Source organism: Mauremys reevesii, linkage group 3 (genome assembly GCF_016161935.1).
Source record: "Mauremys reevesii isolate NIE-2019 linkage group 3, ASM1616193v1, whole genome shotgun sequence".
Lineage (NCBI taxonomy): Eukaryota > Metazoa > Chordata > Testudines > Geoemydidae > Mauremys > Mauremys reevesii.
This window is the reverse complement of record NC_052625.1, coordinates 128,808,031-128,835,950: the sequence shown is the minus strand read 5'-3', so window position 1 is coordinate 128,835,950 and position 27,920 is coordinate 128,808,031. Positions and strand designations below refer to the sequence as shown.

Sequence of the window (27,920 nt, the reverse complement as noted above, 5' to 3'; positions counted from 1 at the left end):
TGGTTATAAAACAAAAATGGTTAGGAGAAACCAGAATGCCAGTTTCTGTAAGCAACTTTTCTCCTCATTCATCTCAGGTTGGTGGTCTGGTAAACAGTCGCAATACAATAAGCAACAAATTGAAATCTCTCTTTAGAGGAAGACTTAGACATATTGTTGCCTTATGGTTAATTAATATGTTATATGAAAGTTGTTTCAATGCTAATGAATGGTTGTTGGAGTGTTTCTACAGCTTTGAAGGAACTTTGCTGGTGGTCCACGCTGAAGGGCAGGGCTTAGGCTTAGAACCTCTAGCAACACTGGACTACCTCCATAGGTGGGAGAGACATTTTTTATTAATGATGTGTAGAATGTGAAATGATGTCTGGACTTCACTTAAATACTTTCAACCTCAACTAGTATTTTACCTACATTTTTTGCTTGCACATATTTCAGAAGCCTACAGGATTGCACAGTAATCAATTAAATTGAAATTTAAGTTACAAAATTATAGTCGATTACAAGTTATCTTTTACTTTTTAAGGTGAGTAATTTAAGACTAGTAAATCACAGAAATCCCACTAACACACACACATGGGACAAACAGCAGAATCTATTTTTTACTACCACCAATAGAAATCCTGGATTCCTATCACACTACAGAACACTAAGGCTGATTAGCACAAAATCTATTTTGCATTGATCAGCTCAAGGTGAGGGGAATGTGAAATTAACTTGACATATTAATTTTCCATTTTTACAGTATATCAATCAGCAGGAAAGCGCCCGCATCTCCACTCGGTAGTAGCACGGCTTTGTGTGTTTAGTGGGCCAATCACTGAAGACAGGACATGCAGTAACTTATCTATAAACTGATTTTTAAAAGGTTTAGATTGTTGCTATAAGTTTAAAAAAATACTAATTTTTTATTACGTTTCCTATGTGCATGTTGTCACATGTGGATATTGAGGACAGATTGATTTTTTATTTTAATAATTAAAATTCAAGATCAGATTACTATTTTTAAATAATTTTCAATAGAGAAGAAGGATCCTATGCAGAAGAAATTTGCATTTAAGTATATGAGAGTCAGTGGCAGCTATGCAGCAATGGATAACTAAAGTGCGAGCTAAGTATGCACTATGAATTATGAGAAACACAGTAGAGATGAGCAAAAATTTTCACCCAAAATTATTCATTGACCAATGCAGATTTGAGTCAACCAAAATATTTTGAGAATTTGTGTCAATTTTGATTAGCTGAAAAGTCAGGAAATGAAATGAAATGAAATGTTTTGATTTTTCAGACTAGATTGACAAGGGACTTCAGCACCATTCACAAAACACAGGAGAAGGGGGAGGTCCCCCCTTATGACCAATAGCCCAATGGTTAGAGAGCTCTTCTGGGATGCAGAAGTCCCAGGTTCAAATACTCACTCTATTTGATGCGGAACAAGGACTTGAATTTGGGTCTCCCACCTCCCAGGAGAGTACCCTAACCACTGAGTTATGGGGTATTCTAGGGGTGGCTCACTCTCAGTAACTCCTGTTGAAGCTGTTCTACCTTGTAGGAAATACTTTATATACAGTGGTCCAGAAAGAGCAAGAATGACTCTATAGGCTTAGGGCACTCACCTGTGAGCGGCGAAAGTTGGATTCCAATCCCTACTCCAATGAATATTTTAGGTATTGCATTGTAATACTGTGTTCAAATATTTATGGAGGTGGCCAATTACCATCCTGACCTTTTACATGTTGTACCTCTTTCCCTTACATTCTAACATACAGTTGAGCAATAGATATAGTTGTTAGGGCATGGATTATGCCACAAAGTTGGTGTTAAAAACAATTTTTGACAATAATGGTAACAGGAAAAAAAACCAGGAGACATTCATTGCTATAACTTTCACAGGGGTCGACAGATACAACTCCTTGTAATTAAACATGCAATCCTAATTTGGTATGGTCACAGAGGGATAATCTTGCAGGAGAGGTGTCACCTTCCTATTCTTTCCAAACTGATTATTGGTTGGACTCGACAGTGTATGCCTACTTGAACCTGGCAGGCTACTATGCAGTGGGCAAAATGCCTTTTAACAGATGGGTACAAGTGCAGGCATGCCAGGGAACCAGTATGTTCATGGAGCTGGAATACTGGGGCATAATTCTACCTAAAAATGTCAAAGCCACAATCTGTGCAGTTTCTGGATCTATGATTGAGGGAACAGAAGAGATTTATTTATTTAGGAATATGTATAAAGTGAAGATACAGCCCTGGCAAACAAAATTAATTAGCTGCCCACGAAGTTTGTAAAAGCAGAGTTAAGTTTGCTCAGTGCTGACTTGTGACCTTTTAGAATGTTGCGTTCAGTCACGCTCAAACCTCTGAAAACCAGGAAATACAGAGTTAAAATATATGCCACCCACACAACGTAACCTTAACTCTTTCCCTTGAGCTGGCAATAACAACTGGGAATTGTTCAGTAAAGGTAGTGCCATAAGTAGCACATGAAGGACTATGACGTGTCATTGCTTGCATTAAACTTCAGATTTGATTTGCAGCATTTATCTGCACACACGCCAGCTACATTCACTGTGTTAGATGTAGCTACACTGAATGGTGGATGGATTAGTTGGAGTTGGAAGACTTGTAACTGTGATATGAGGAGAGGTGCATGTGTACCTCAAGGGATCAAGTATGCCAATATGCTGTTCTATAGGTGAGTCAGTAGCAGTGCACCGGGGTCTTCTCATCATGGGGATTTTCAGCAGTCCAATGGCATACATGACTGCGATCTCCTGTGAACAGTGAGTGGGGTAAGTGAAAGCAATGTCTCGGACAGAATACTCCTGGCAATGGTGAAGGGGTGGTAACATTTAGCAACTTTGGGGTGATTTGTGCAGGCTCAGGGTTTGAGTTTAGACAGCTCCTGTTCACTACGCCTTGCTCTAACACGAGTTTTGTTTTGTGCTCAGTACCCAGTGCAGTCTGTATCCACAGTATTTGTAGCAATTGTAAGAGTAGGGTACTAGTATGTGCTATTGATGTGTTGCGGCATCGCCTGAAGAGGGCAGAGTTAAGGTTGTGTTATGGAGGTAGTGTGTATCGTTACTCTTCATTTGCTGGTTTTCAGAGATTTGAGCGTAACTTGATGTTCTGAAACAGCACTAGGCATCACTGGACAACCTTAAGTCTGAATTACACTTTTTGGGCAGTTAATTTCCTATTTTTACTTAAAATAACTTCTCAGTACCCCTATGTTTTAAAGCTCAGTTCTCCTCATTCCACTGCCGCTGGCTCCTTGGAAATGATTATATAGGATACAGAAGACATTGTCTGCATGTTAGTGACTTCAGTGCCCATGAATCTTCTCATCTCTCTGCCAACCCAGACAGCTCAGTCCTCCCTCCCCAGCAATGGAGGAGTGGGCATCGACAGGGGCCCCAAAGGTTGAGGAGCTGGGCAGAAGGTAAAGAAACATTGCAGCCACTGACATGGAGTCAGTGGGGGTGTATTTTAAAGTGGGGACAGTAATGGTTCGAATGCATGGCTGCGGGAGGCAGAACTGAAGCCCCCCTACATCCTACACTGTACAACTCTGACCATGTTCCTTTCCTCCCCACACTATCCTGCAGTGCTCTGACCTCCATTTCCCCCTAGAAGAATAAGCATTGAGAGGGAAAGGTGACTCTGAAGTTCCTTCCCCACTGATGGGGGCTACAAGAGGATCAAGGGGAGTTCTGGGTTCCTTCCACTGATCAGGAAGCAGTACAGGGAAGGTGAGCCACTAATGGAACGGGAATTGTTGGGTGATGCAGGGTGGGTGAGGTGTATCAGTAGGGGAGTATGGTGGGAGTGGAAGAGGGTGCAGATGGCTCCATTTCTTTCCCCTTCATGTATGTCACAGGAGGAGAAGGTGCTATAAAGAAATGTATAATGAACTGTATTAGACATACATATATATATATATTTAATAGTGTTATAAGAAAGTATAAAAGGGAATTATTCTGCTTTCTGTATGTGACCTACTGACAGCTTTCAAAGGTTGGAAAAAAATGAAAAAGTTGTTTTCTGTCTTATCTACAGCAGATATGATATGTGTGGATAACAGGATGAAGCGAACCATACAATGTGTAATTTACTAGCAAGACAGAGTAGGGAGGATAAACACTGGCTGGGCAGAACTAACCAGCAACTCCAAGGCCATAAAAAGCAAATAAATAAGATAACTGTCGTACGAAATAATGAATACATGGAAACAATGCTAAAAAAATAGATATGAGGTATCAATTGGAGTTTTAGCAGAATAAGTAAATAGGTATTCAAATAGATTTTAAATGAAATGTTTATAATTGAGGTAGTTTTGATAATTTGAACCTGTGCAATGTTACGAGACAATGTATAAACAGTGTGCGTGTAATAAATGAGGGTGGAGCAACACAGGACTTACAACAAACTGGACCAGCATGGATCTAATGATGACAGAAAGCCTACCTACGCCCCAGGACTGGAAAACTGATCTTCATGCTATCCTCATCTAACTGCTTTATGCTTAATTAATTGTCCTAAATTTTTCTTATTAAAACTTTAAAATCAGCTAAGCTTAGTAACTGGCATGGAGAGTGCTTTTAACCCAACAATACCCAATTTCCCATCTTATGGTTCTGCTGTGTCCACACTTTTGAGCTCCTTAAGACCAAATGGTCCCTTTGATGATGATCCCTTATTTGTTAAGGAATCATAGAAAGTTATGTTTTTGGAAACCCAGTTCTTTGTTCAAATTCTACTCGCTGAAACTGGGTTTTCAAAAACAGTGTTGGGATGATCCCTTACACTAATAAGGTTTGCTGGGTCCTCAGTAGCTGGGCCAGAGCACAGCCCTAAGTAGCAATGGGGCAGACACTGCACCATGTCAAGCCCACTTCTGTTGCCTGCACTGCTCTGATACCTCCCTCACTGCTCCACCCCGCTTTCCCCCCCCCCATATTCCCTAGCTCTGCACCAAAAAAGTTGAGAATCTGAAAATGTTATTAGCACATTAGGGGGGCTGTGTTACAGTTAACTCCTTGACCAGATGACTCAGTGACTTGCTTCCTCTAATCACATTCAGTCCCATTGTTCAGGAACAGGCAAGGAGCATGAGTCATGATTACACTACCTTAACTTCTTACTAGTATCTTTTATTTTCCCCCTAATTAATTGATGCTAATTGCTTTCACAATACTTCTAACTCAGACTCCCTGTGGATTTTAGAGCATTTTAAAAATATTGGCTCTTAACCCAGAAACTTTAGTCTTCAGGCAAAACTTCCAGAAGGAGCCCTGTCATAAACAGTTAGTTAAGGGTTAAGGTTTTTGTCTACCTGTAAAGGGTTAACAAGCAGTACCTGTGGACACCTGACCAGAGGACCAATGAGGGACAAGATAGTTTCAAATCCCTGTGGAGGGAAGTTTTTTTTCCCCTGTTCTTTGTTTTCTTAGAGAGTCTCTCTTGGGAATTAAGAGAGTCCAGACATCTTAATCAAGTCCTCCCAGGTTTCTGCAATAAATTCTTCTATTCAAGCTAGTGAGTATTAGCAAGGAACTAGTATTCTTATACTTTTATTTCTGTATTTGCAAATCTGTGTTTTGCTATAGAATTTCTTTAAGTCTGTACTGTGATTGCTTTTATTGAGAAAGAAGGGAGGGGGAATTCTCTCCAGAGATTGATAAGTTTAGACCCTGTATATTGTTCCATCTAGGTTACAGAGACAGTGACTTTCTTTTTTATTCTGTAATAAATTCTTTTCTATTAAGGACTTGGTTGGTCTTTCCTTGGGTCGATTCTCAGGGAAAGAGGAGGAGGGAGGTATCCCTTTGTAGTTAGATCCCGGTGTCTCTCCTAGGAAAAGGGAAGGGGGAGGAAGCAGGGGGGAATGGTTTATTCCTCCTGGGTATAAGAACTCCATGGATTTGGGGCTCTTGGGATCCCCTAGGATTTTGGGGAAGGACTGTGTCCCAATCCACGTACCTGATTGGGTGGTGGCAGCTTTTACTAGATCTAAACTAGGATTTTAGTTTAGAGATAAATTTCATGCAGGTCCCCATATTGGAACCCAACAGCTCTAAGTGGGGGTGAGACCTATGACATGGTTGGCAGCGGTGACGAACCTGGCAAGGCATTTCTACCAAAAGGCAGTTTTGAAGCAGTTTTCAGGGTTAGGAGTTTCAGCTACGTTGGCTGAAGGGAATACAGTTTTTCTAACCAGGCTTTTGTTACAAGGAACTCCCTGCTGAGAGGGTACTTAGCAAGGGAGAGAGACACTGGTTAAACCGGTTTGTCTTGCTCTTGGGAGGAGGGGGAAAGATTTTTTTTTTCTTTCTCGGTCAAAAGCACAGTCACCCCGCAGAACACAATTTGCAAAACAATAGATTTGATTTTTCTTTGTATAGTCGATGACAGACAGGGTTAGGAACTGAAGCAAGCAACACAGAAGTTCACTGACTGCAGAGGGGTGTGGCCAGCACTACCAAACCACCCAGAAATATTACTGACTGCAGAGGGGTGTGGCCAGCACCAGAAGACACACAATCATGAGTGGCAGTGAAACAGTTGATAAACTGGAACTTGCTAGGTTGCAAATAGAACTAATTAATGCAGAAATGGCCAGGGAAGAAGCTATCCAAAAGGGGGAGGAACTAAAAGAAAAAGCCAAACAGGCTGACCACAAGAGAGACATGGAAGCCAAAGAGGCTGAGCACATGAGACAAATGCAGTTAAAAGACAGAGAAATGGAGAGCCAGAAGGAGGCCCACCGGCAGGCTCTGGAATTAGAAAAGGCTAAGCAGCATGATCCAACAAATCCACCCCCTCTTCCAACTACTGATCAACCTTCTCGAAAAAAATTTCCCGCCTACAGGACAGGAGATGACGTTGAGGCCTTCTTAGAAAACTTTGAAAGGGTCTGCATTGGGTACAGGATCCCTGAAGACCAATACATGATAGAGCTGAGGTCACAGCTCTGCGGAGAATTATTACTGGTGGCAACTGAAATGCCTAGGGACAACATGAACGACTATAGACTGTTCCTAACCAAGGCCAGATACAGAATGGGCATAACCCCTGATCACGCCCGTCAGCGTTTCAGAGCCCAGAAATGGACACCAGAGGTGTCATTTCCAAAACACGCCTCCTACCTTGAAAAGTATTATTTTTCCTGGTTATCAGGAGCCAATGTTAAATCCATAGACGACCTAAACCTCCTGATAATGATGGAGCAGTTCTTGGATGGTGTTCCTGAGGACATTACACGCTACATACAAGATGAAAATATCTTGTCCCTCATTGGTCCTCTGGTCAGGTGTCCACAGGTACTGCTTGTTAACCCTTTACAGGTAGACAAAAACCTTAACCCTTAACTAACTGTTTATGACAAGCCCCTTCAGAATGAAGGCAGAGAACTAATGTGCACAACACAGATTCTCTCAGAACTGCCAATGGTAAGGCCTACGCTCACAGTGCATGCGTGTTGCTTAGGCAGATGCTCAGCATCTCATCTTGAGCTACCCAGTTAGAGTGAACAAAGGCTGACTGTAAACCCTCCAGCTTGCAACAAGCTCTAGTCTTGCTACACATGCATGTTTCACTCTTTGGCTTGTAAGTATGGCTCCAGCTGACCTGTCTAAAGTTAACCTTCAATAACTTCCAAACCATTGCTTCCCAAAAGAGGCAGTGGGGGCGACCCTAACTGAGGTCAATTCTGAGCAGGTGAGATCAGTTTGGGGAGGATTACAGTCAATCAGCCTCACCTGTACAGAACAAAACCCCTTTAGAATCGCCAGGAGATTGTTGTAAACATCTAACTTTAAAGTGGCTTTATCTTAGGGATCCTGTTGCTCAAATAACCCCAAACTGGACCACTAATGCTACCCTATACTCCCATAATGCACAGTAAATTTCTACATAATCTGAAGCAGCATAGCGATTTTAGACTATTTAGGATAGTGACTTACTGTTTGAAAGATGACTATCAACCTTAACGATAGCAGAACTGCTGCTCTGCTATACCACTCCATAAAGAGAATGGTGAATGAGAACAGGGGTATAAGTCACCATCCAAGGAGAGCTTTCTGCAGCAGACTTTGACAGATACGATTTTGTGACCAACTTATATGCAACAGCTCAGCTGGAGGAGAACAAAAGTTGATTGTGGAAGTTTTATATCATTTCTGCTCAACAAGGACTTGAGAATTCACACACTGAAGTTTGAGAATCCAGTGAAAAATTCAGTTTAAAAAAAAAGAGTTATACTGGAAGTAGCTTTTTTTTATATAAAGACAAGTCTCAAGCAAATCAGCAATTTTGCTCTGTATAAATTAGCAATTTTAAAAATTAGAATTTTAACTTTAAAGCAGTTTATAAATTCTAAACTATTAAGTTATATACTTTGGTTGTATTACTTCCCATTTGTCACAGCTCTAATCAAGTTCACTATTGCTGACCTCAGGAAAGTAAAGACTGTAAACAGGATGTGTTATCTTTGATTTGGTTTCCAGAAGGGCCCGCTCCTTTCGCTGTATACTTTGCTGTAATTCTTGCCACTCCTGTTGAAGACAAGGATTTAAAGAGTTACTTTAGTCATCTCTTCTCCTATTAAAAATGAAATCCCAGCACATCAAGAACAGCACACAGACAGTATGGTAAATGCCTGTGCTAAGCTTCATATTGTACAAAAAACAGGCAAGTGTAGACAGGGTTCAAATTCTAAAGCCTGATACTTAAAAAATCAAATGGCAGCGAAATACATGAGACCAGCCATATGGACACTTCTGAAAATGTGCTCGCTCCTTGTAAAAATCTGCAAGGCCACTACATTATTCTCCTTCAGATCACTCTTCAGAACTTACTTTTTCTATGTTGCCTACAAAATACTTATCAATGGCTAAGCAGTTGGTTGGCCACGACCATTGTTCAAGACACTTAATTATCCCACTACTACCTTGTGCTCACCCTGTTTGTTGCATCCAACCATTTTCTCTTATCTTAGACTGTAAGATCTCTGGAGAAGGGGCTACTATTTTGTTGTGTGAGACCCTAGCACAACCACCTCTTGGAGCCAATACAACCCAAATTCACAATAATTGTAACTTACCAAACGTCATATACAAACTTATATACATACACATACTTCTCCCACTGCTACGTGTGTGTAGAATGCATTGTACAATGCATAATAGTTACTGCGTGTCAAGGATTTAAAATTTAAGGGGAGGTTTTATACTGAAATCTCACAGCATCAGAGTTGATTAACTGTCAAATTAAGTTGAAAAACTTTAGTACAGTCTTCTGCTAAAGTTGAAGTTTTCATTTCTCTTGTCCTGTAATTTTAACATTTCTCTCCTTCCTTTCTGTAAAGGAACACAGCACTAAGGGACATGCATCATGGCAACCCTCACACTGGAAGGGGAAGGCTTGATAGGATTTTCTCCTGAGAGAGTTGATGCTACTACTTCATCCTTGTGTTGTTCAGCCTGAGGTGGTTGCTAAAGAGATACAAATATGTTCTCCTCACAACTCCAGAAGCAGAATCATCCTTCACCACAAAGTGAGACTTACAGCTTCGTCATCTTTGTTTTGTTTCTCATCTTGTTCTCTGTCGGAGTCTCTTTCACTTCCATCGTCTCTTTCACTTTGAGAGTCCCTGTTAGTGTCTTCTTCATCAGACTCACTTCCTTTATCAGAAAGTTCTTCCTCTTCCTCCCTTATTACAACTTCCTAAACAAAAACAAAACGATCTGTTATTCCCATGGGCAGCATTCCTGTGCTCCAAGTCTAAAGGCCATGGGCTCTTAAGTCCCACTTGAGGACTAGTACCTAATATGTGACACTGCAGTGCCATGTGGGTACTGCATTGTTTCAGATAGGGTTCTTTGAACGAAATGTAAAACAGATTTCAAGACCATTTCTGGTTGACATATAGGGGGAATTAACATCCTAAAGTACTAAAAGAGTTGTGATGTCAGAGGCAGCAATACTGAAAGACTTAATAGCTGGGATATTTGTCCACTATTTAGGAACTACCAATTTTTAGTTCACTATTGTGAGTCCCCCATTATACACACTTTTCGTTACTAATATGTGAAGTGCTCTAAAAATCCAGTTCTGTATTCACATGTTATTGGGCGGTTAACCCCTTTAAGGAGAGTTAGGGCCCGGTCTACCCATGATGGGTGTAAGGAGAACAAGCCCATCTCAGCCCACCTGTAAATAATTTATTGCTTAAATGGCTGGTTGGCATCTAATTGGCTAACAAGCACATGGACCTGATAAAAGGTTACCAGCACTCAAGTGTTCCTAAGGGAGAGGAGCTCCCACGGAACAGAGCAAGAGAATTCCCATGATAAGGAATTTAGGGAGGAACTTCCCACATAGCTGTAGGGGGCCTAGCCTGCAAGGAGCTTCGCGCTGCCTGGAGAAGAGCTGTAGTCAGGAAGGCCCTGCAGAGGCCCTGGCTCCATTAAAGGAAATACGATTGAAAGTGCCTTGCAGATTAAGTGCCTAAGAGTGGGATGAATAGACTCAGGCAGGACTGAAACTCAGATGAAATATACCTTCCAGGTAAGAAGCCCGGGTAAAGGACTTACTTGAATTTATTACATTTTCCATTAATAAGTGATTCCCTCTAAAAGGGACATTGTTTGATGCATAAAAGCCTTGCTAATTTTATTGATAACCTAATCAGGCGTGTCCATAGCAAAGCACATGGCCACAAGGGGGCAAGCAGGGACAGCACACACCTTTTACACAGCAATATATCATTTGAAAGAGAAGCATCTCTTCTCCTCCCCTGTATCTTCAACATTAATGTTGATGGTCTAATTGAATTTCTCTAAGAATTGGTGTCTCAGTTGTGTTTGTCATTCCCATGGTATTTGGGCTAATTTTTTTTAACTATTAAACAAAAATACCTTTCATCCATATGCTCCCAATTCACTAACAAAGCCCAGGAAGAAGCAAATCAAACCAGAGCAGAGGGAGAGTTACTCCTTACACACCTCTCTAACGTGTTCATAAAAACACTGTTGTGGGGACTTCAATTTGGGAAACACATACAGGTCTCATGCAGCCAGTACTAAAATACCATTAGAGTTTCTAAAAGTCAGATAATTTTTTAAACACAAAAATTATTGCACCCAACATGAGGTAACTATTGTGAACCTCACTGTGGCAATTATAGATGAACTAGTCATTGAACTGGAAGTTGGTAGTTGCCTTGGGATCAGTGATTGTTTACCCATATTGAATGTAACCAGATCATGGAGAACAGTCCCAACCAGTAAAATACACATAACATAGTGCTTCAAAAAGCGATAATTTTCCAAAGAAGAAGAAAAGTAAGAGTAGAATTGATTGGGAGGAAAAAAGTGAATGAAAACTGGGAGTTCTTTAGGAAGACTTTGGTTAGATGGCCAAAAAGCGACCATTCTACAATCAAGAAAGACTTTGCGTCAAGTCCTTCCTGGTACAATGAGAAAGCGAATTATATATATAAAACAAATGCAAAAAAGGGATGTTGGTAGCAATTGATATAAATTAAAAGTTACGGAATTGGAGACACTAATAAAGGAAACTAATGACATCAAGGAAAAAAATCCAAGTCATGAAGGGCTAAGGACAGTAAAAACAAAATTCCGTAAGTATATTAGGAACAAAAGAAAACCTAACAATGGCCCATTACTCGGGAAACATGGTAAAATAGTTAATGATGCAGAAAGGTGGAAGAATTCAATAAATACTTCTGCTCTGTATTTGGAAAGAAGTGAGATGATGTACATTCCAGTCCCATAGTAACTAAACAGGATGTTATTTAACATTTGCCAAGAATAAATATTTTTAAATCAGCAGACCTGGACAACTTGCACCCAATTGTCTTAAAGGAGTTGGCTGTATAGATCTCTGGCTTGTTGATGTTAATTTTTAATACATTTTGGAATGCCGGGGAAATTCCAGAAGACTTGAAGAGTGCTAGCGTGACAATCAGAAGATGGGAAGCAGGATGACCCAGGTAATTATAGGCCAGTTAGTCTGACATCAATCCAGGGAAAGTAATGGAAAAGCTGAAATGGGATTCTATTAAAGAATTAAAGGATGGAAATATAATTAATGCTGGTCAACAAGGCTTTATGGAAAACAGGTCTTGTCAAACAAACCTGATTTCATTCTTTAAGATTCAACGTTTTGTTGATAAAAATAACTGCATAGATGTAATATAGTTAGACTTTTGTAAGGGGTTTGACTTAGTATTGTATGACATGCTGATTAAAAATGAGCCCTATACACAGGGGCGGCTCTACCCGCTTTTGCCGCCCCAGCAGTCGCGGCGCGCCGGGCCGCCGCCCGTGGGAGCAGCGGACCTCCCGCAGGCATGACTGCAGAGACCCTGCCGCCCCTAGATTTTTTGCCCTAGGCACCAGCTTGTTTTGCTGGTGCCTAGAGCCGCCCCTGCCTATACACTACCAATAAAGCATGTTAAATTGATTAAAACCTGTTAACTAACAGACCTCAAATAGTAATTGTTAATGTGGAATCATCATAGAATGGGGATGTATCTAGTAGAGTTCAACAGGGATCAGTACTAGACCCAATGCTATTCATTACTTTTATCAATGATCTAATATAAACCTATAGCTGATAAAATTCAGAGATGACACACAGAGTGATGGAGTGGTAAATGATGACAGGACAGTCAGAGCAACCCGGATCTCTTGCTAAATTGGGCCAACTCAAACCAAAAAGTTTTTTAATATAGCCAAATGGAAGGTTGTACACCTAGGAACAAAGAATGCAGCCCAACCTACAAAATAGGAGACTGTATCCTGGAAAACAATACCCCTGAAAAAGATCTAGGAGTCATAATGGACAAGTGACTCAACATGAGCTCTCAATGTGGTGATGTTGCAAAAAAGGCTAATGTGATCCTTGGATATATAAACAAGGGAATAGGAATAGATAAATTATTTTACTTCTTTTATTGTTGAGAACAATATTGAAATACTGCATTCACTTCTGGTGTCACATTTTATATATATTGAAAAATTGGAGAGGGTGCAAAAAGAGCCCCAAAAATTATTTGAGAGTTGAAGAAACTACCTTATGCTGAGTAATTTAAGGAGCTCAATCTGTTTAGTTTATCAAAAGATGATTAAGAGGTGACTTGATTACAGTGTATAAGTACCTTCCCAGGGGGAAAATATCAGGTACTAAAGGGCCCTTTAACCTAGCAGAGAAAGGCCTAATAAGAATCAGTGGATAGAAGATGAAGCCAGACAAATTCAAATTTTTAATAATGAGGGTGATTAACTACTGAAACAAACTACCATGGGAAGTGGTGGATTCTTCATCTCCTGAAGCCCTCTAATCAAGACCAGATGCCTTTTTAGAAGATATGCTTTAGTTCAGGGGGGCAAACTTTTTGGCCTGAGGACCACATCTGGTATGGAAATTGTACAGCAGGCCATGAATGTTCACGGTTCCGGCCAATGAGAGCTGCGGGAGCGGTGCTTGGGGCAGAGGCAGCGTATGGAGCCCTCTGGCTGCCCCTACATGTAGGAGCTGGAGTAGGGACATGCTGCTGTGTCTCGGAGCCGCGCAGAGCCTCAGCACATGCGGAGCAGGACAAGCCCCAGACACAGCTCCCCGTCGGGAGCTGGCGGGCCAGATTAAAACATCTGAAGGGCCGGATGTGGCTCCCGGGCCGTAGTTTGCCCACTCCTGCTTTAGTCAAACACAAGTTCCTGGCACTCAATATAGGGATAACTGGGTCAAATTTAATGGCCTGAGATATATAGGAGGTCATACTAGGTGATTTAACGGTCCCCTCTGGCTTTAAAATCTTTCAATGAAATACCCCATTAGCTTGCTTTTGCTTCTGCTGCTTTGGCTGCTGCAATGGAGGAGGAGCAGGTTTCTTTTTCAAAGGTTTCTTTTTCTTTGATTTTGAAGCCTTCTTGGTTCCTTTATTCTTTTGCTGCCATCCTTTGTTCTTAACTTTGTTGGCATCTCCTTGCTGTAAGAAAACATGGTGGTTAAACAGTAGGCAGATTAAACTACACTAAATATTTTAACTTGAGGCAGCCATCTTCATATGCTTCAAATGTTTTAAGATATGATCCTACTTTAAAAGCTAAGTTCTACTGGATATTTATTTGTATAGGACTTTGTGAAAAAATCTATCACAAGTACATGAATGAGTCACTCAAAATCTGAATGAAGGTTCATTTCTTCAACTAGGAAGCAGAGGCACTGTAATATAGTCTAATTCTCAACTTACCCCATCCTCCGTAGGTTGCTCTTCTGCTGCACAGGTGGACTGTTCCTTTTCAAACACTTCCTGATTAGGGAGGAAATGAAGTTTTAATCTTTGTCTGTGCCAACCTGCACTGATGCTTAGAGAATTACACTGTCACTTAGATATTAAAGTAAATTTAACTAGACTAAATCTGAGGGGTTTTGTTCATTATTGAGAATTCTGTTTTCAGGGATAACCATAAGACACTAATTGACCAGTATGAAACAGATTAAGCAAAATTTCAACCTTTTGTATAGGATTTTACCAACACTAGCATAGTTCATCTATTAAAAAAATTCTCAGAATAATTACAGGGTTGTCTTGTGCTGAAAGAGTTACAGTAAAAGCTGTGTTATCTGGCCCTTTACCAACCAGCAAGCTCTATAAACTGGCATATCTGATCTTCATTGAAAGTGCGTTTTATAGTCTGGTCAGCATGGTTCCGCATGGCTCCCCGGAAGTGGCAACATGTCTCTGCTATTCCTAGGCGGAGGCACGGCTAGGTGCACTATCCCCACCCTGTCCGACGTGCTGGCTCCACAGCTCCCCTTTGCCAATGAACACTCAAATTTTGGACACTAATATCTGTTCACTTTTTCAACCATAGTAAGTTTAAACATACCACTAAACCTGATTAAAGAGGTTGGGGTTTTTTTGTGTGTGTGGGGAGTTTTTTGGGGTTTTTTTTTGGGGGGGGGGGCACCGCAGCCATGGTAAAAGTGACTGAATTTTAGTGCATATTGTCAAGGTTATGGTGCATAGCAAATTCATCTAAGTTGCTGTATTAGTCCATATTGTATGTGCCTAAACACACAACTATCCAAAACACTATTTACCAGTGAGATTTAATCTCCTCAATTTTATTTCATACATACTTAATACAATTACACAAAGTCATGTTAAACATTGTTAAGGTTGTAAAAATCAAGCACTCAGAAGTTAGGAAATGCCAGAATTGAGATTGTCTGTACAACCTAAATTCAGCCCCCTTGAGAGTGTGGATTATGACACCATCTTCAATTTCATGATCACATACCACTGGGTTTTACAGGACCCCTGCCTCGCCTCATTCAGAGCACAAAATGGACCGTGCTCCACTGATGAACATCTATTCAATATTGTGTATTATCCTCTTTGTTCAATGTGTGGCCCTAGGCTTTATTTACTACACACAATTCAAACCCTGCTCTAAAGACAGAATTATTAGTTTCCTCAAGGGATTTTATATGGAGCTCATCTAGGTTTTTTAAACCTAGAAACAATGTTAAGGACGTTTTTAAAAAAACTGAAAAATTTTCAAACATCACACAGATGTTTAGACTTTGAAATGTAGCATCAACCACTGCCACTCATTCAGCAACTACAGTTTATCTTCTTTAAGGTCTTCTATAAGGTGATAATATTATAGCTATACAAGTTATAGATTTCCTGTTATTTATATGTCCTTACATGTATAATTTGGCATCCTGTTTGCCTCCTTTACTGCACATGTACAAAAGACCAAAGATGAGAGAGGTTTCTTTAAGAGTTCTTAAGGCTATGTCTACAGTAGAGACCTTACAATGGCACAGCTGTACTGATGCAGCTGTGTCGCTGTAAGATTGTTCATGTAGCTACTCTATGCCAATTGGAGAGGGCGCTCCCATCAACATAATGAAACTACCTCCAATGAGTGGTGGTAGCTATGTCAGAGGGAGAAGCTCTTCCACCGACATAGCACTGTGCACACTACCACTTATGCTGGGGAAATTTATGTTGCTATGGGGAGTGTTTTTTCACACCCCTGAGTGACGTAAGTTTTGCTGATAAAAGTGGTAGCACAGACATGGCCTACAGCTATTTCTACACTACAATCTTCAGTTGACTTACGTTAGGTTGACTTACAGCCACTGCATTAATTACCCCGGTGGCTGATGTCCATACTATCCTCCGTCAGCGGTGTGTGGCCTCACCAGGAGCGTGGCCTCACCAGGAGCACTTCCACCAACTGAAGAGGGGCAGTGTGGGGGACTGAGAGCCAGGACTCTCAGCTTCGTGCAGCTCCCCACTGGGAGCTCGGCTACCCTCTGGGACATCTCACCTCCGCGCTCCCAGCCAGGAGCAAGGACGCAGCCCCTCGGGGCTTCTCGCCTCCACGCTCCCGGCCAGGAGCAAGGACGCAGCCCCTCGGGGCTTCTCGCCTCCGGGTTCCCAGCCAGGTGTTGGGGGGCAGTGGCGCAGGGCTTCTCACCAGCAACTGGGGGCTTCTTGCCTTCCTGCTCCCAGAGAGGAGGTGCGGTGGCAGGGGAAACTGCCCGGAGTTTCTTGCCTATGGCAGGGAGATCCACACTGGAAGTCTGGTCAGCTGCCATGCTCCCAGCAGGGAGCTAGGACCCTGGAGGGCAGCACGGCTGCCAGCGGGGAGCCCAGGTGGCAGACCAAGCCAGAAGCGTGGGTGGCAGCCCAGCTTGGAGCAGAGATCTGGCAGCAGCCAGGCTGGAGAGCTGGATTTCTTGTCAATTTCACGGCTCAGGAACCATAAAATTGACAAGAACGACAGCCAACAGTGGATGTAAAGAACACAATGTCTACACAGACACTGCCTTACCTTAGCTACACCGACATAAGTCCTATGCCTCTTGTCAAGGTGGTTTTATTATGTCAGCATCGCTGGGGCGTTACATTGGTGGGAGGAGCATTTCAGTGTGTACACCTCCACTGTCTTGTTGACGAAAGCTGACTTATGTCGACAAAACTGTGTCGTGTAGACAAGGCCTGAGCCTCTTTGCTCATAAGAAGGTGGCAGTGCTTCTCTATACTGACAGTACTCCCTCTTTGTAGTCTTCATACACTGAGGGTTGGTCTACACTGAAATTTTACACCAGCATAGCTACGTCTCTCAGGTGTATCAAAAATCCAAACCCCTGAAAGATGCAGCTATGCTGACTTAACCCTCAGTGTAGACAGTGCTAGACTGCCTTTTGGGGAGGTGGCTCAATTACAGCAGGGGTGGGGAACCTCCAGCCCAAGGACCGGATCCGGCCTGCTGCCTAATTTAATTTGGCCCGCGGCATGTGTCTGCGCCGCAGGCCGGAAGCTATGAGCTTCAGCGCTGCCCTCTCCAGCCCCCTGCAGCTTGCGGGAAGAGGGGAGATCTGGGAAGCTCCACGTGCTGCCCCCGCCCCCAGCACTGGCTCCCATTGGCTGGGAACAGCAGCCAATGGGAGCTGCAGGAGCAGCAACTGCAGGTGCTGGCAGCGCACACAGCCCCTGGCCCCTCCATCTAGGGGCCGGACATGCTGGTTGCTTCTGGGAGCAGTGCGGAGCCAGGACAGGAAGGGAGCTTGCCTTAGCTCTGCTGCGCCGCTGACCGGAAGCCGCCTCAGGTAAGTGCCACCCAGCCAGAGCCTGCACCCCGAACCCCCTCCCACACCTAAACTCCCTCCCAGAGCCTGCACTCTTACCTGCACCCCAACACCCTGCCCCAGGTCAGACCCCCCCCACACCCTAACTCCCTCCCAGACCCCACACTGCCACATGCACCCCACCTCCTGCTCCAGCCCTGAGCCTCTCCTACACTCCAAACCTCTTTGCCCAAGCCCGGAGCCCCCTCCAGCACCCCCAACCCCTCATCCCCAGCCCCACCCCAGAGCCTGCACCCCCAGTAGGAGCCCTCACCCTCTCTCGCACCCCAAACCACTGCCCCAGCCCATAGCTCACTCCTGCACCAGCCTGTAGCCAGCTCCTGCACCCTGAATCCCTCATTTCTGGCCCCACCCTGAAACCTAGGGGAAGCCCCGAGCCTCCGCATCCCCTGCGGGATTGTGTGTGGCCAGTGACTGATTTTTTTTGTGGCCCAGATAGAAAAAAGGTTCCCCACCTCTGAACGACAATGGCAGGAGAACCCTCCCGTTGCTGTGGTGAATGTCTACACTGAAGCATTACAGCAGCACAGCTGCAGCTGTTGCGTTTTAAGTGCAGACATAGCTTAGGTGAATATTCTGCATTCAGCTGTGGTGAACTGCTTTTCCACGTTTGCTCATGTACAATACTTATAAGAACCATGGACAGAGAGATGGCTTTTCTCTACCCTTTACTGCCCACTTTTAACTGAACTCAGAGTCCCAGGATAGAAGAATTACAACAAGAAAACAGAAGTCTTATCTTTAGAAAAGGAAGTACAGAAGTGGTGAAAGTGTCCCTAAACCATGGTGTCACTTTACACCTGAACCTAAAGCAGAAGGGACCCCACTGAAGGGAAAACGACAGTTCAACTGCCAAACCTATTCTGTCAGTGACCAATTCGCTGAGACTGCCAAAAAGAGTCTCTCATGTCGCCCCACACACTTGGGAGACACTCTGGAAAACATCTGCAAAGCTCTCTTATAGTTTTCCTTCAAATCCCTCCTTAAAACTCTCCTTTGCTGTGATGCTTACAAAAATTTTGCCAACAGTAGGCAACTAGTGTGCAGAAACCACTGCCTATCATTCTGACCAATACTGTCTCATTTTTTTTCTTTCCTCCCCCCACCCCCAGTCCCCCATCTGCCTGTATACATCTGTTCTCTCATCTTATACTTAGATTGGAAGCTCTTTGGGCCGTCTGTTGTGCGTTTGTACAGTGCCAAACACAGAAGAGTCCTGGTGCATGTCATGGGGAAATAGTTTTACTTTGTGTAATAATGACCCATCCACTCCCAGTCTTTATTCAAGCCTAAATTTAATCGTGTCCATTTTGCAAATTAATTCCAATTCAGCCATCTCTCGTTGGAGTCTGTTTTTGAAGGTTTTTTTGTTGCAATGGAAGAGCTTGATTCAAGAATGGTGTTTTTAAATCAATTACCACAAAATTATCAAGAAACTAGCCCCTAACAAAACATTCTAGGTTATCATGATGCATTTGCAATTAATCCAAAGTTGTAAATACTTTGACTACTTACTGCCATTGTTTGCCTCGTTAATGTGACCAAAACAGTGACTAGCGATCCCACTGTAATATTGTTGCTGTCTTCGTCATCCAAAACTAAGGTAAAAGAAAAGTGATACTTCCATTTAACCTTTGTTTCTTAATCAGTTTCATATTTATTTTTTAAATTAAGCATTACTTCAGTGACAGATAAAAGTATGAGTGTAATCACAAATCTTCCAGAGAATATTTAACAGAAAATAATCTGAAAATATTTGCAAGAATGAAGACTTTCATCTGCATCTTTAAACAGTCTCTATTACCTAGAATACATTAACAGAATGAGGAGCAATAATTGCATAAAACTACACGAAGTAAACATTGAGGTTGTGATTTAACTTGTAGGAAAGTTAGGATATTCAAAGTTAGTTATGATTCCCACAGCATCCATAACTATGTAGCATTGTATATTAAAACATAAAACTTTCATATTATAAAATACCACATATGAGCAAGGGGACTAAGTTACAGTTGTTCTGGGAACCATAACTATGATTTTCCTGATCTTTGAATGATTAATATCTCAATTTCAAAGGTTCATTAAGAGTCATGCACTTAACTCCTTTTCAAAAAGAGGGAGAAAAAATAAAGGAACAGCAATGAATAGTTTAACTATAATATTGATCAGAAGACCTGCAGTATGGTCAGCGGTCTTACGGGTTCATATCTTAGAATGCAGTAATGTTGAATGTTCAGTCTACTGACTGAAAACTACTACATTTTTATTCTGGTATGAAAAATAAAAGCATTCCTCAAATAGTTTTCCACACATCCATTACCTATAATTAGAAGTAAAAACAGTCAATCTGGGGAGGAGCAAAAAGTTAAATCCTCGGTGGCAAAACTTCTTAAATATGTGTATTTGTCAAATGCAAAATGGGCGTGGGGAGGCATAGCTTGCCAGAACATGAGGAGGTACAAGTTTGTCAAGGACTCTCTGACAATTATGAACACAATTAGCAGCAGCACTCTGTGCCCACTAACCATTGGTAAAGGTAAGATACTGATTTGAAAGTGCATGATATATTGTTTTTACTTATTTTTACATTTTGAAACTTAAGTTCACCAGGTACACATGCCTTACTGAGGACTATGTATATGCCAAATCCAACACTAGGCTAGCGGAACAAAACGTGTCAGATTTTGGAAAACACAAATTTTGAAAGACCATTCTATGCAAATATTTCAGACCTTTATCTCAACTTCCCTGTGAGGAAGGCCACTAAGAGGCAGCCTAAAGGCAATCGTTTAACAGCACAATAACTTCAGAGAGCAAGCGAAGGAAAGTAACATATGCAACTGAAACTGTTGTGAATTTTAGCCAAGTACTATGCGATTATCTCAAGCAGAATACACTCATCACACAAGGTTTACACACCTTCCCTCTCACAAAAATACCCTCAACTCTTTAATGACCTGGATCTCGATTTAATGTCTCAAATAAAAAATTTATAGTTTAATATTTGGGTTAAGCACAAGCATGAAATCCTTGACCATCTTTTTTCTTTAATGTTACAAGGCAAGGGATACAAAGGTTTAAAAATAAAGTGCCATCTCAACCATTATTATACGCTGCTCTCTCAATGCTAAATCAAACAATTAAATGCTACATCAGTTCCTCTAGAGGAAACTGCTGATGGCCTGGAAATACGCAAGATGCTTTAATGTACTTCATTTTCCTCAAACTATAAATCTGAAGTGCAAGAGCCTGTCATTCAGGAAAGTCTGCCATTTTCCAGGTTACATAAATAATGTAAGGAATTGGTGTTTCAGAGTCCTCACTGCTTACTGCCAGCAGACTATCAAATTGTCAAGAGGGATGACATATACAGCAATGAAATGACCTCCCATCTTACCTTGCGGCTTTATATCTATGGTGATATGTGGAAAACTACCTAATACAGCCATAACTTCATCATATTTTTCATCTTCAAGGAAGTGCAGTAAGTTGCGGCGATCAGAGCCTTTCAAACTCACCATGTCCTGGATACTTTTGATTTTGAACTTGGTTAAAAAAAGAAAAAAGAAAAATACTACAAAAGAACATTGCACAAAACTAAACTCTAGTTAATGTAATCATTTGTGTATTACAGCAGCGCTGACACAAGCAAACTGTTTGATTCATTCCCACTAAAAGGATTACAAACCTTGAAATAAAGTACAAATTAAATTTCTGTTTAATTAATTGTTACATTTTCTTATTCTGATACTCCATAATCGTATCTAAAATGTACCGTCTTCAGAAGTAGGTTCAGGAACTATGCAATTAACTCAGAGGTTTGATATTTCAGTTATACTCTCACAAAAAACTGTAGATTATTTTATTGGAGGGCACAGTCTGATCTTACTAAAGTAAGAAAGATGTTCTGTTTTGTCCAGTATATCCCATGCTTAACCATATCACAGATCATAACCTCTGCTACCTGTGGTGAATAGTCACTCTCCTTTTTATTGCTAAGGCAAACAGTGATACAGTTTAAGGAACATAAAGCACAAGGACTCATGACATATTGCATTCCTGAACAAATGCTTTTTATTCTGTCAACTATTAATAAGTTTGCTTAGTGAGAGACAGAGGCAGGTTAAAAGGAGATAATGGAAAGATAAAAATGACTGAGCATTATCTGTAGTTTTATACCTTTTTATGATTGGAAACTCGCCTAAGATTGTCCTCTTCAATGTGAGGGAGCTGCAGAAGGGGAGACTTGAACTGCTGAAGCCCTTGGACAGCCATCTGGGAAAGCTTCATACAGTTTTCCAAAGATCCCAATGATGGAGCACGAAACTCCCTTTCTTGGGGAGAATGAATTTTACAAGATCATTTTTTACATATTTTTCCAGTATACTTTGGACATGTATAACACTACATGTTAAATTAAAATATTTTGATCAGCCCAGCAACTTTAAAAGTTCATAAAGATGTACCTTACAGTATAAAGAAAGAGTCATTTGCATTGTAAAGCTTATAGTTACCGTTTGAGCCTAGTATTGATGGTCATCTTCCTATGAAATTGATTACAGTATAGTGCCTGTTAATTTTCTTTCTTCAGGTTGTGCCAAACTAGTCAAAGGGCTGTATGAGAGGATGATTTCTTTCCTAACCATTATAGGTTGGTTCAGACATCAAGGAGAGAGGTGGTGTAGCCTGCCTATTGATTACAGTCAAACAGCTTTCAGTTCTAATTTTTAGTAAAAGGATTAAGCACCAGGATTACGAATTCCTGTGATAACAGAAACTAACTAGTTTGCTTTAGAATATTTTTGCATAATTCCTCCAGAGAGATGGCAGCATTTTCAAAATAATTAACTGAAAGATTAATTTGAGGAGGTTACTGGTATTCTTTTAAAAACAAATTGGAAAAATATGCTTATAAATGTCCCACATATACTCTATATACACACCTTGTAAATGTTAATAAGGGCCCTAACCATAGTTGGGTGGAAGTGCACAAAAGAACTGCTTATGCTTTACCAGTGTTTTTTAGGCCACAAGTAAAAAAGGAAAATTCTTGCAATGTTACAAATACTTATGATTCTTCTCTTGCAGAGTATTTTTAATACTTATATTTGAAGGAGAGGGCAGAGCACTTATAACTGAAATGCTGACTAGACCTTAAGAGTCACCAAAGGGGTAAGATCAGATATTGAGGGTGCATCTCAATGCACTTGTTATTTTCCAGAGATCTGTAACTCCACTGTTGAATGGCAATGCCACAATGCATCGGGGATATGGGGTCATCAGGTATTATTCAATCACAAGACAGTGTAGGGGAGGGTTCTAACACAAAAAGGGGGGTATTCACTGCTTTAGGTACACCTACACTTGGAGCCAGGTATGATTCCCAGCTCACATATATGTATCTGTGCTAGCTCTGCTTAAGCTAGCACACTAAAAGTAGCAGTGCAGCCAGGGTAGCATGGATGGTGGCTCAAGTATGTTGCCCAAATACTGTTGTAGGAGCAGCAGTGATCTGTATGCTCCGTATAACCTGCACGTTCAAAAGGTCTGTTACACCTCCCCCTTTGAATACCTGTGAAGTGACTTTCCCCCTCTCCCTCCTTCCTGGAATGCTTGTGGAATGAATGGGCTGCCTGAACAGCTGGAAGATCAAAAGAGCTCCCAGGTAGACAAAGTGTCTGGGACTCTAATTAAGCAGCGCTCACACCCCCAATGCATGGACACTGTCTGAAGTGGAGTGTGACCAACCAGACACGGCCAAGTCACCTCTAGTCACAGGCCATGCAGAGCAGGTCCTTAAAAGGGGAAGGGGCCATGTGCTCAGTAGTGCACTGACAAGCTTGTACCTCTCGTAAAGGCCCTTTGCCCAGACCTTCTGGTCAGCGGTTTGCCGTGTTGCATTTCATTGTGCCTTGGGAAGGCTTACCTTCATTGCACCATTGCTGCGTTGTGGGACACTTACCTTGAAGGATCCTGACATCTCCAATGCCAGGCCTGTCCTGGGAGCATGAGTATGCGAGTGTTAGTGTGACCCCCTCCCCCTTCTTTTGAGCTTAGCTGTCAGTATAATAAATGTGCTGCTTTCTGACAAATTCTGGTGGGTCATTAATCCTCCCTAAGCTTACTAGCTGGCCCAATTTCAGGTAACAGATACAACCTACCTGGACCCCACTGATATGTACTAAGGGCGGCTAGCCTGGGCCACCACTCACCACTGCCTGTACAGTAACTCCCCACTTAACATCCTTTCACTTAACGTTGTTTTGACGTTACATCCCTGCTCCATTACAGAACATGCTCATTTAACGTTGTGCAATGCTCCGCTATAACATCGTTTGGCAGCCTGCTTTGTCCACAGCTGGCAGCCCCCCCGCCCCCCATCAGCTCCCCTATGCCCTACCCCCAGCGTCTCCCGCCCGCCAGCGGACCCCACGGATCAGCACCTTCCCCCTGCTCTCCCCGCCTCCTGCCTGCGGCAATCAGCTGGTTTGCGGCATTCAAGAGGCAGGGCGGAGGCTGTGCACCGCATCCTTGCTCCTCCTCCCAGCCTCCTGAACACCACAAGATAGCTGATTGCCCCGGGCAGGAGGCGGGGGGAGCAGGGGGAAGGTGCTGATCCGCGGGGTCTGCCAGCAGGTGGGAGGTGCGAGGAAGGAGAGGGGAGGCGTAGGGGACCTGATGGGGGGCTGCCAGCCTGTTTAATATCTGTATTAAATTGCTTGTTTAAAATTATTTAAAATGTATATAATGCCTTTTGTCTGGCAAAAAAAAAAAATTTCCCTGGAACCTAACTCCCCTATTTATATTAATTCTTATGGGGTAATTGGATTCGCTTAACATCGTTTCGCTTAAAGTCGCATTTTTCAGGAACATAACTACAAGGTTAAGTGAGGAGTTACTGTATTACCACACGCTAGCTCAATATGCACTAATGTGATTATGTCTGCTTCCGAGCTCCAAGTGTAGACACACCCTTACAGTGCAAATGGGGAGCAGGGACAGCGTAACTCTTCAGAAAGATCTTTTCCATTGAGAACATAAGGCAGTGGTGGGCAACCTGCGGCTCATCAGGGTAATCTTCTGACGGGCCGCGAGACCGTTTGTTTACATTGACCGTCCGCAGGCACGGTTGCCCGCAGCTCCCAGCAGCTGCGGTTCGCCGTTCCCAGCCAATGGGGGCTGCAGGAACATGCTGGCCGCCGCTTCCTGCGGCTCCCACTGGCTGGGAACAGCGAACCGTGGCCACTGGGAGCTCTGGGCGGCCATGCCTGCGGATGGTCAATGTAAACAAACGGTCTCGCGGCCTGTCAGCAGATTGCCCTGATGGGCCACAGGTTGCCCACCAGTGACAAAGAGATGAGAAATATCTAAACATACAATAGCAACATTTTCCCATAAGCTCAGCAACTCTTTAAAGGCAGGTCCAATAAAGACTGAGATTTTCTAGTTTAAATACAATACAATAAGATTTCTTCCTTACCTTCACGGCTACGCGCCATTATTATTAATTGGCAGATTACGTTAATCATTTCTTGAAGTAAAGCAGGACACTTTTTCAGGATAAATTGCTGATCTGCAAGATGAATGATTTGATAAAACCCTCAGATTCTCTGCTTACTCACTATTTTCTCTATGTGCATCCCACCTCTGTCCACTGTTATTTATAAAATCACCTACTCAGTCCCACCCCCTATTTCTTTTTCTTCTCTCCATGCAATTGTCTAACATACGTGTATTTTAAACCACAATGGGTCTGAATCTGCCAGATGCTGGTCACACTCAACTCCCACCACCTTCCAACAATTCAGAAGTATTTATATAAGAAGTCTCACAAAGGTCACACATTTCAATAAAAGTCAGACAACAACATTTAGAATGTCATTTTAAAAGAACTTTTAAAAAATATATTACTCTTAAAGGTTACCTCCTAACGAAAAAAATAGGCTTATGCTCTTTTTGACTCTTCCACATCAAGGCCTGAAAGGTTTTTAATCAAAGTTTTTTCTACTTGTATTTTACAACAGAAATTAAATCATCATCATGTTGGAAGACACTACAGAGAACTAGAGAAATTATGACATCACAAGAATCAGTAGGCTGAAAATGAAGCAACTGAGTAGGAAAGGGATTTTTAGTCAGACTATTTAAATAAGATGTTTAGTTACACATATAGTAATTGTTCTTCAATATGTGTTGTACATATATACATTCCATGACAGATTGCCCCAGTGGAGCCAGAATCAACAGTGTCACCTCAGACAGCATCAGTTTGGTGGCTTACAACCAGACCTTGCCTCTGCACCGGAGGACTTTTGCAGACCTTTTTTGTAAGAAGACGAGTGAGACTCTGAAAGACCCTCAGTCTCTGAACCAGGAGAGTTTTGAGTGCTTCAAGGAGGCTGCAGAAGAAGATGAATGACATTTCTCACTCGATTTTGGATTTCAGGCTGAGGCAGCTGCGTGGCACTGTTTTTGGATGAACTTTCCAGCCTCTCACCATCAGATTCAGGCAGTGAAGAGGCACATGTTGCCTTATTGAGAAGATGTACTTTAAAGGCAGAAATCCCTTTGTTCTTGCTGGGAAGGAGGGTCAAACAGGACATTTGTCCCTCACATGTTCCCCACCTAATCAGATTAGGCAACTTTTTGAATGTGTCACTAACAAGGATCACAGCCCTGCACATGGTTTGAAACCTGGGGATTGCCACATGTTAAATCCCAATTAACTACTCTACTAACTACACTAAACTTAAGCTACAATGATGTTCGACATAACTATTTATTTTGAAGACTGGTTAACCAAAGCTCAAGAGCAACAGAGCTCCAACTCTCACTACAGTCAATAAGAAATTTAGAGGGAGATGGCGACCATGCCCCTTTATTCCCTCGGCCTGGCACATGAGAATAGTGGGGGCCAGCCCACCTGATGGTACAGCTAACAGAAGTCTGACATGAATGCACCGAGGGCACATAGACCTACAGTGGAACATAGATGTGTGAAATCACTTGAAGGAGAACTGTTCACTTTTGTTAAACATCTAATTCCAATGGTTCACAGATACTTGTTTGAAATGATGCATTTGTTCAAGTTTAAAACACCCACATTCCTTAAACTATAAAGCATGAAACTTCCAATATACATCTGAGACCCCCCCCCAAGATGTCCTCCATTGATCATAGGGGAGATCAGATTTACATTTCTGATATTTCTAAGGTTAAAAAAACAAGCAGAAGAAAAAATGTCTATAAAGTATATGCTGTAAATCCAGAGGAGACCATTGTGTTAATCTATTCTGACCTCCACAGACAGCTTTTAGGCTTCCTGCATACATGAAGCAACACAAAAAGGGCATTTTTAAAAAATGTGATATGTGACCTTCTAATACAGCTACCATTTTAGAATTCTGATCTTTTCTTCCTCCGTCTCTCCCCACCTCCATACACCCTCTCAAAAAAACCACCAAAACCAAGAAAAGTTAAAATTTTGTGGAAGCAATTATACCACCACATTGGATTTATTCCAACATGGTGGTATAATTCTACCTACTACTCATTTTAAGTAGTTTCAAATTTTATTCTTTTTCAAAAGAATATTTTCATTTTGATTGAAATAAACACCAGCGATCTACATTTTAAACATGGGTATGAGCATTCCATGCTTAGCTGGAGGAAAAAAATGAGAGCCACAAGCGCAGTCAGTTTAAGATATGTTTATTTTGAAACAGTTTTCATATAGCATATAGATTATTGTGTATGACACATACTGCCACCTCATACAATACCTCTTGGGGACCATATTGTATTAAGTTTATGTATTTCTGTGGGCAGATATTGTATGCAACTCTGGGTAGGGAGGGTTGCCACAGCTCCACCAAGAACTAAAAACAGTGAAGGGTGATTACAGTAAAACACTTAGGTTGTAAATATCTCCAATGAGATACCACCCTCTGGGGAGCCTCGCATAAACTGGCTCAAACTGGGTTTTCCAGAGACCAAAAAACAAAAAGGATGTTTGATACAAAAAGGCTGTGTTTAAACTGACTCAGGGCCGCCTTTCTGATCCAGTAAATGGACAGGCCCTTCCTGGCCAAGGGCCTCCACCCTGGTGGAAGGGTTGGAGAGACTTCGGCCTACTATGATATTCGTAGCCCTCAAAGAAAAAGCAAAGCATGAGCAGACTGGCTTGCTGGAGATATCACAGTGCAAGGCAG

The 27,920-nt window shown here is 42.0% G+C and overlaps 1 protein-coding gene across 1 annotated transcript in view; it reads right to left on the bottom strand.

The window, feature by feature from the left end:
- SEC63 (SEC63 homolog, protein translocation regulator) overlaps positions 1 to 27,920 on the bottom strand; it is a 108,532-nt gene that overhangs the window by 5,970 nt on the left and 74,642 nt on the right. The window contains exons 11-18 of the mRNA XM_039530266.1: positions 25,190 to 25,282; positions 21,889 to 22,043; positions 21,107 to 21,254; positions 19,225 to 19,307; positions 14,288 to 14,347; positions 13,865 to 14,023; positions 9,574 to 9,732; positions 8,460 to 8,561 (exon numbers count right to left, since the gene is read on the bottom strand). Of these exons, the coding sequence (XP_039386200.1) occupies positions 8,460 to 8,561; positions 9,574 to 9,732; positions 13,865 to 14,023; positions 14,288 to 14,347; positions 19,225 to 19,307; positions 21,107 to 21,254; positions 21,889 to 22,043; positions 25,190 to 25,282 (959 nt within the window). The remainder of the gene's footprint in view (positions 1 to 8,459; positions 8,562 to 9,573; positions 9,733 to 13,864; positions 14,024 to 14,287; positions 14,348 to 19,224; positions 19,308 to 21,106; positions 21,255 to 21,888; positions 22,044 to 25,189; positions 25,283 to 27,920) is intronic.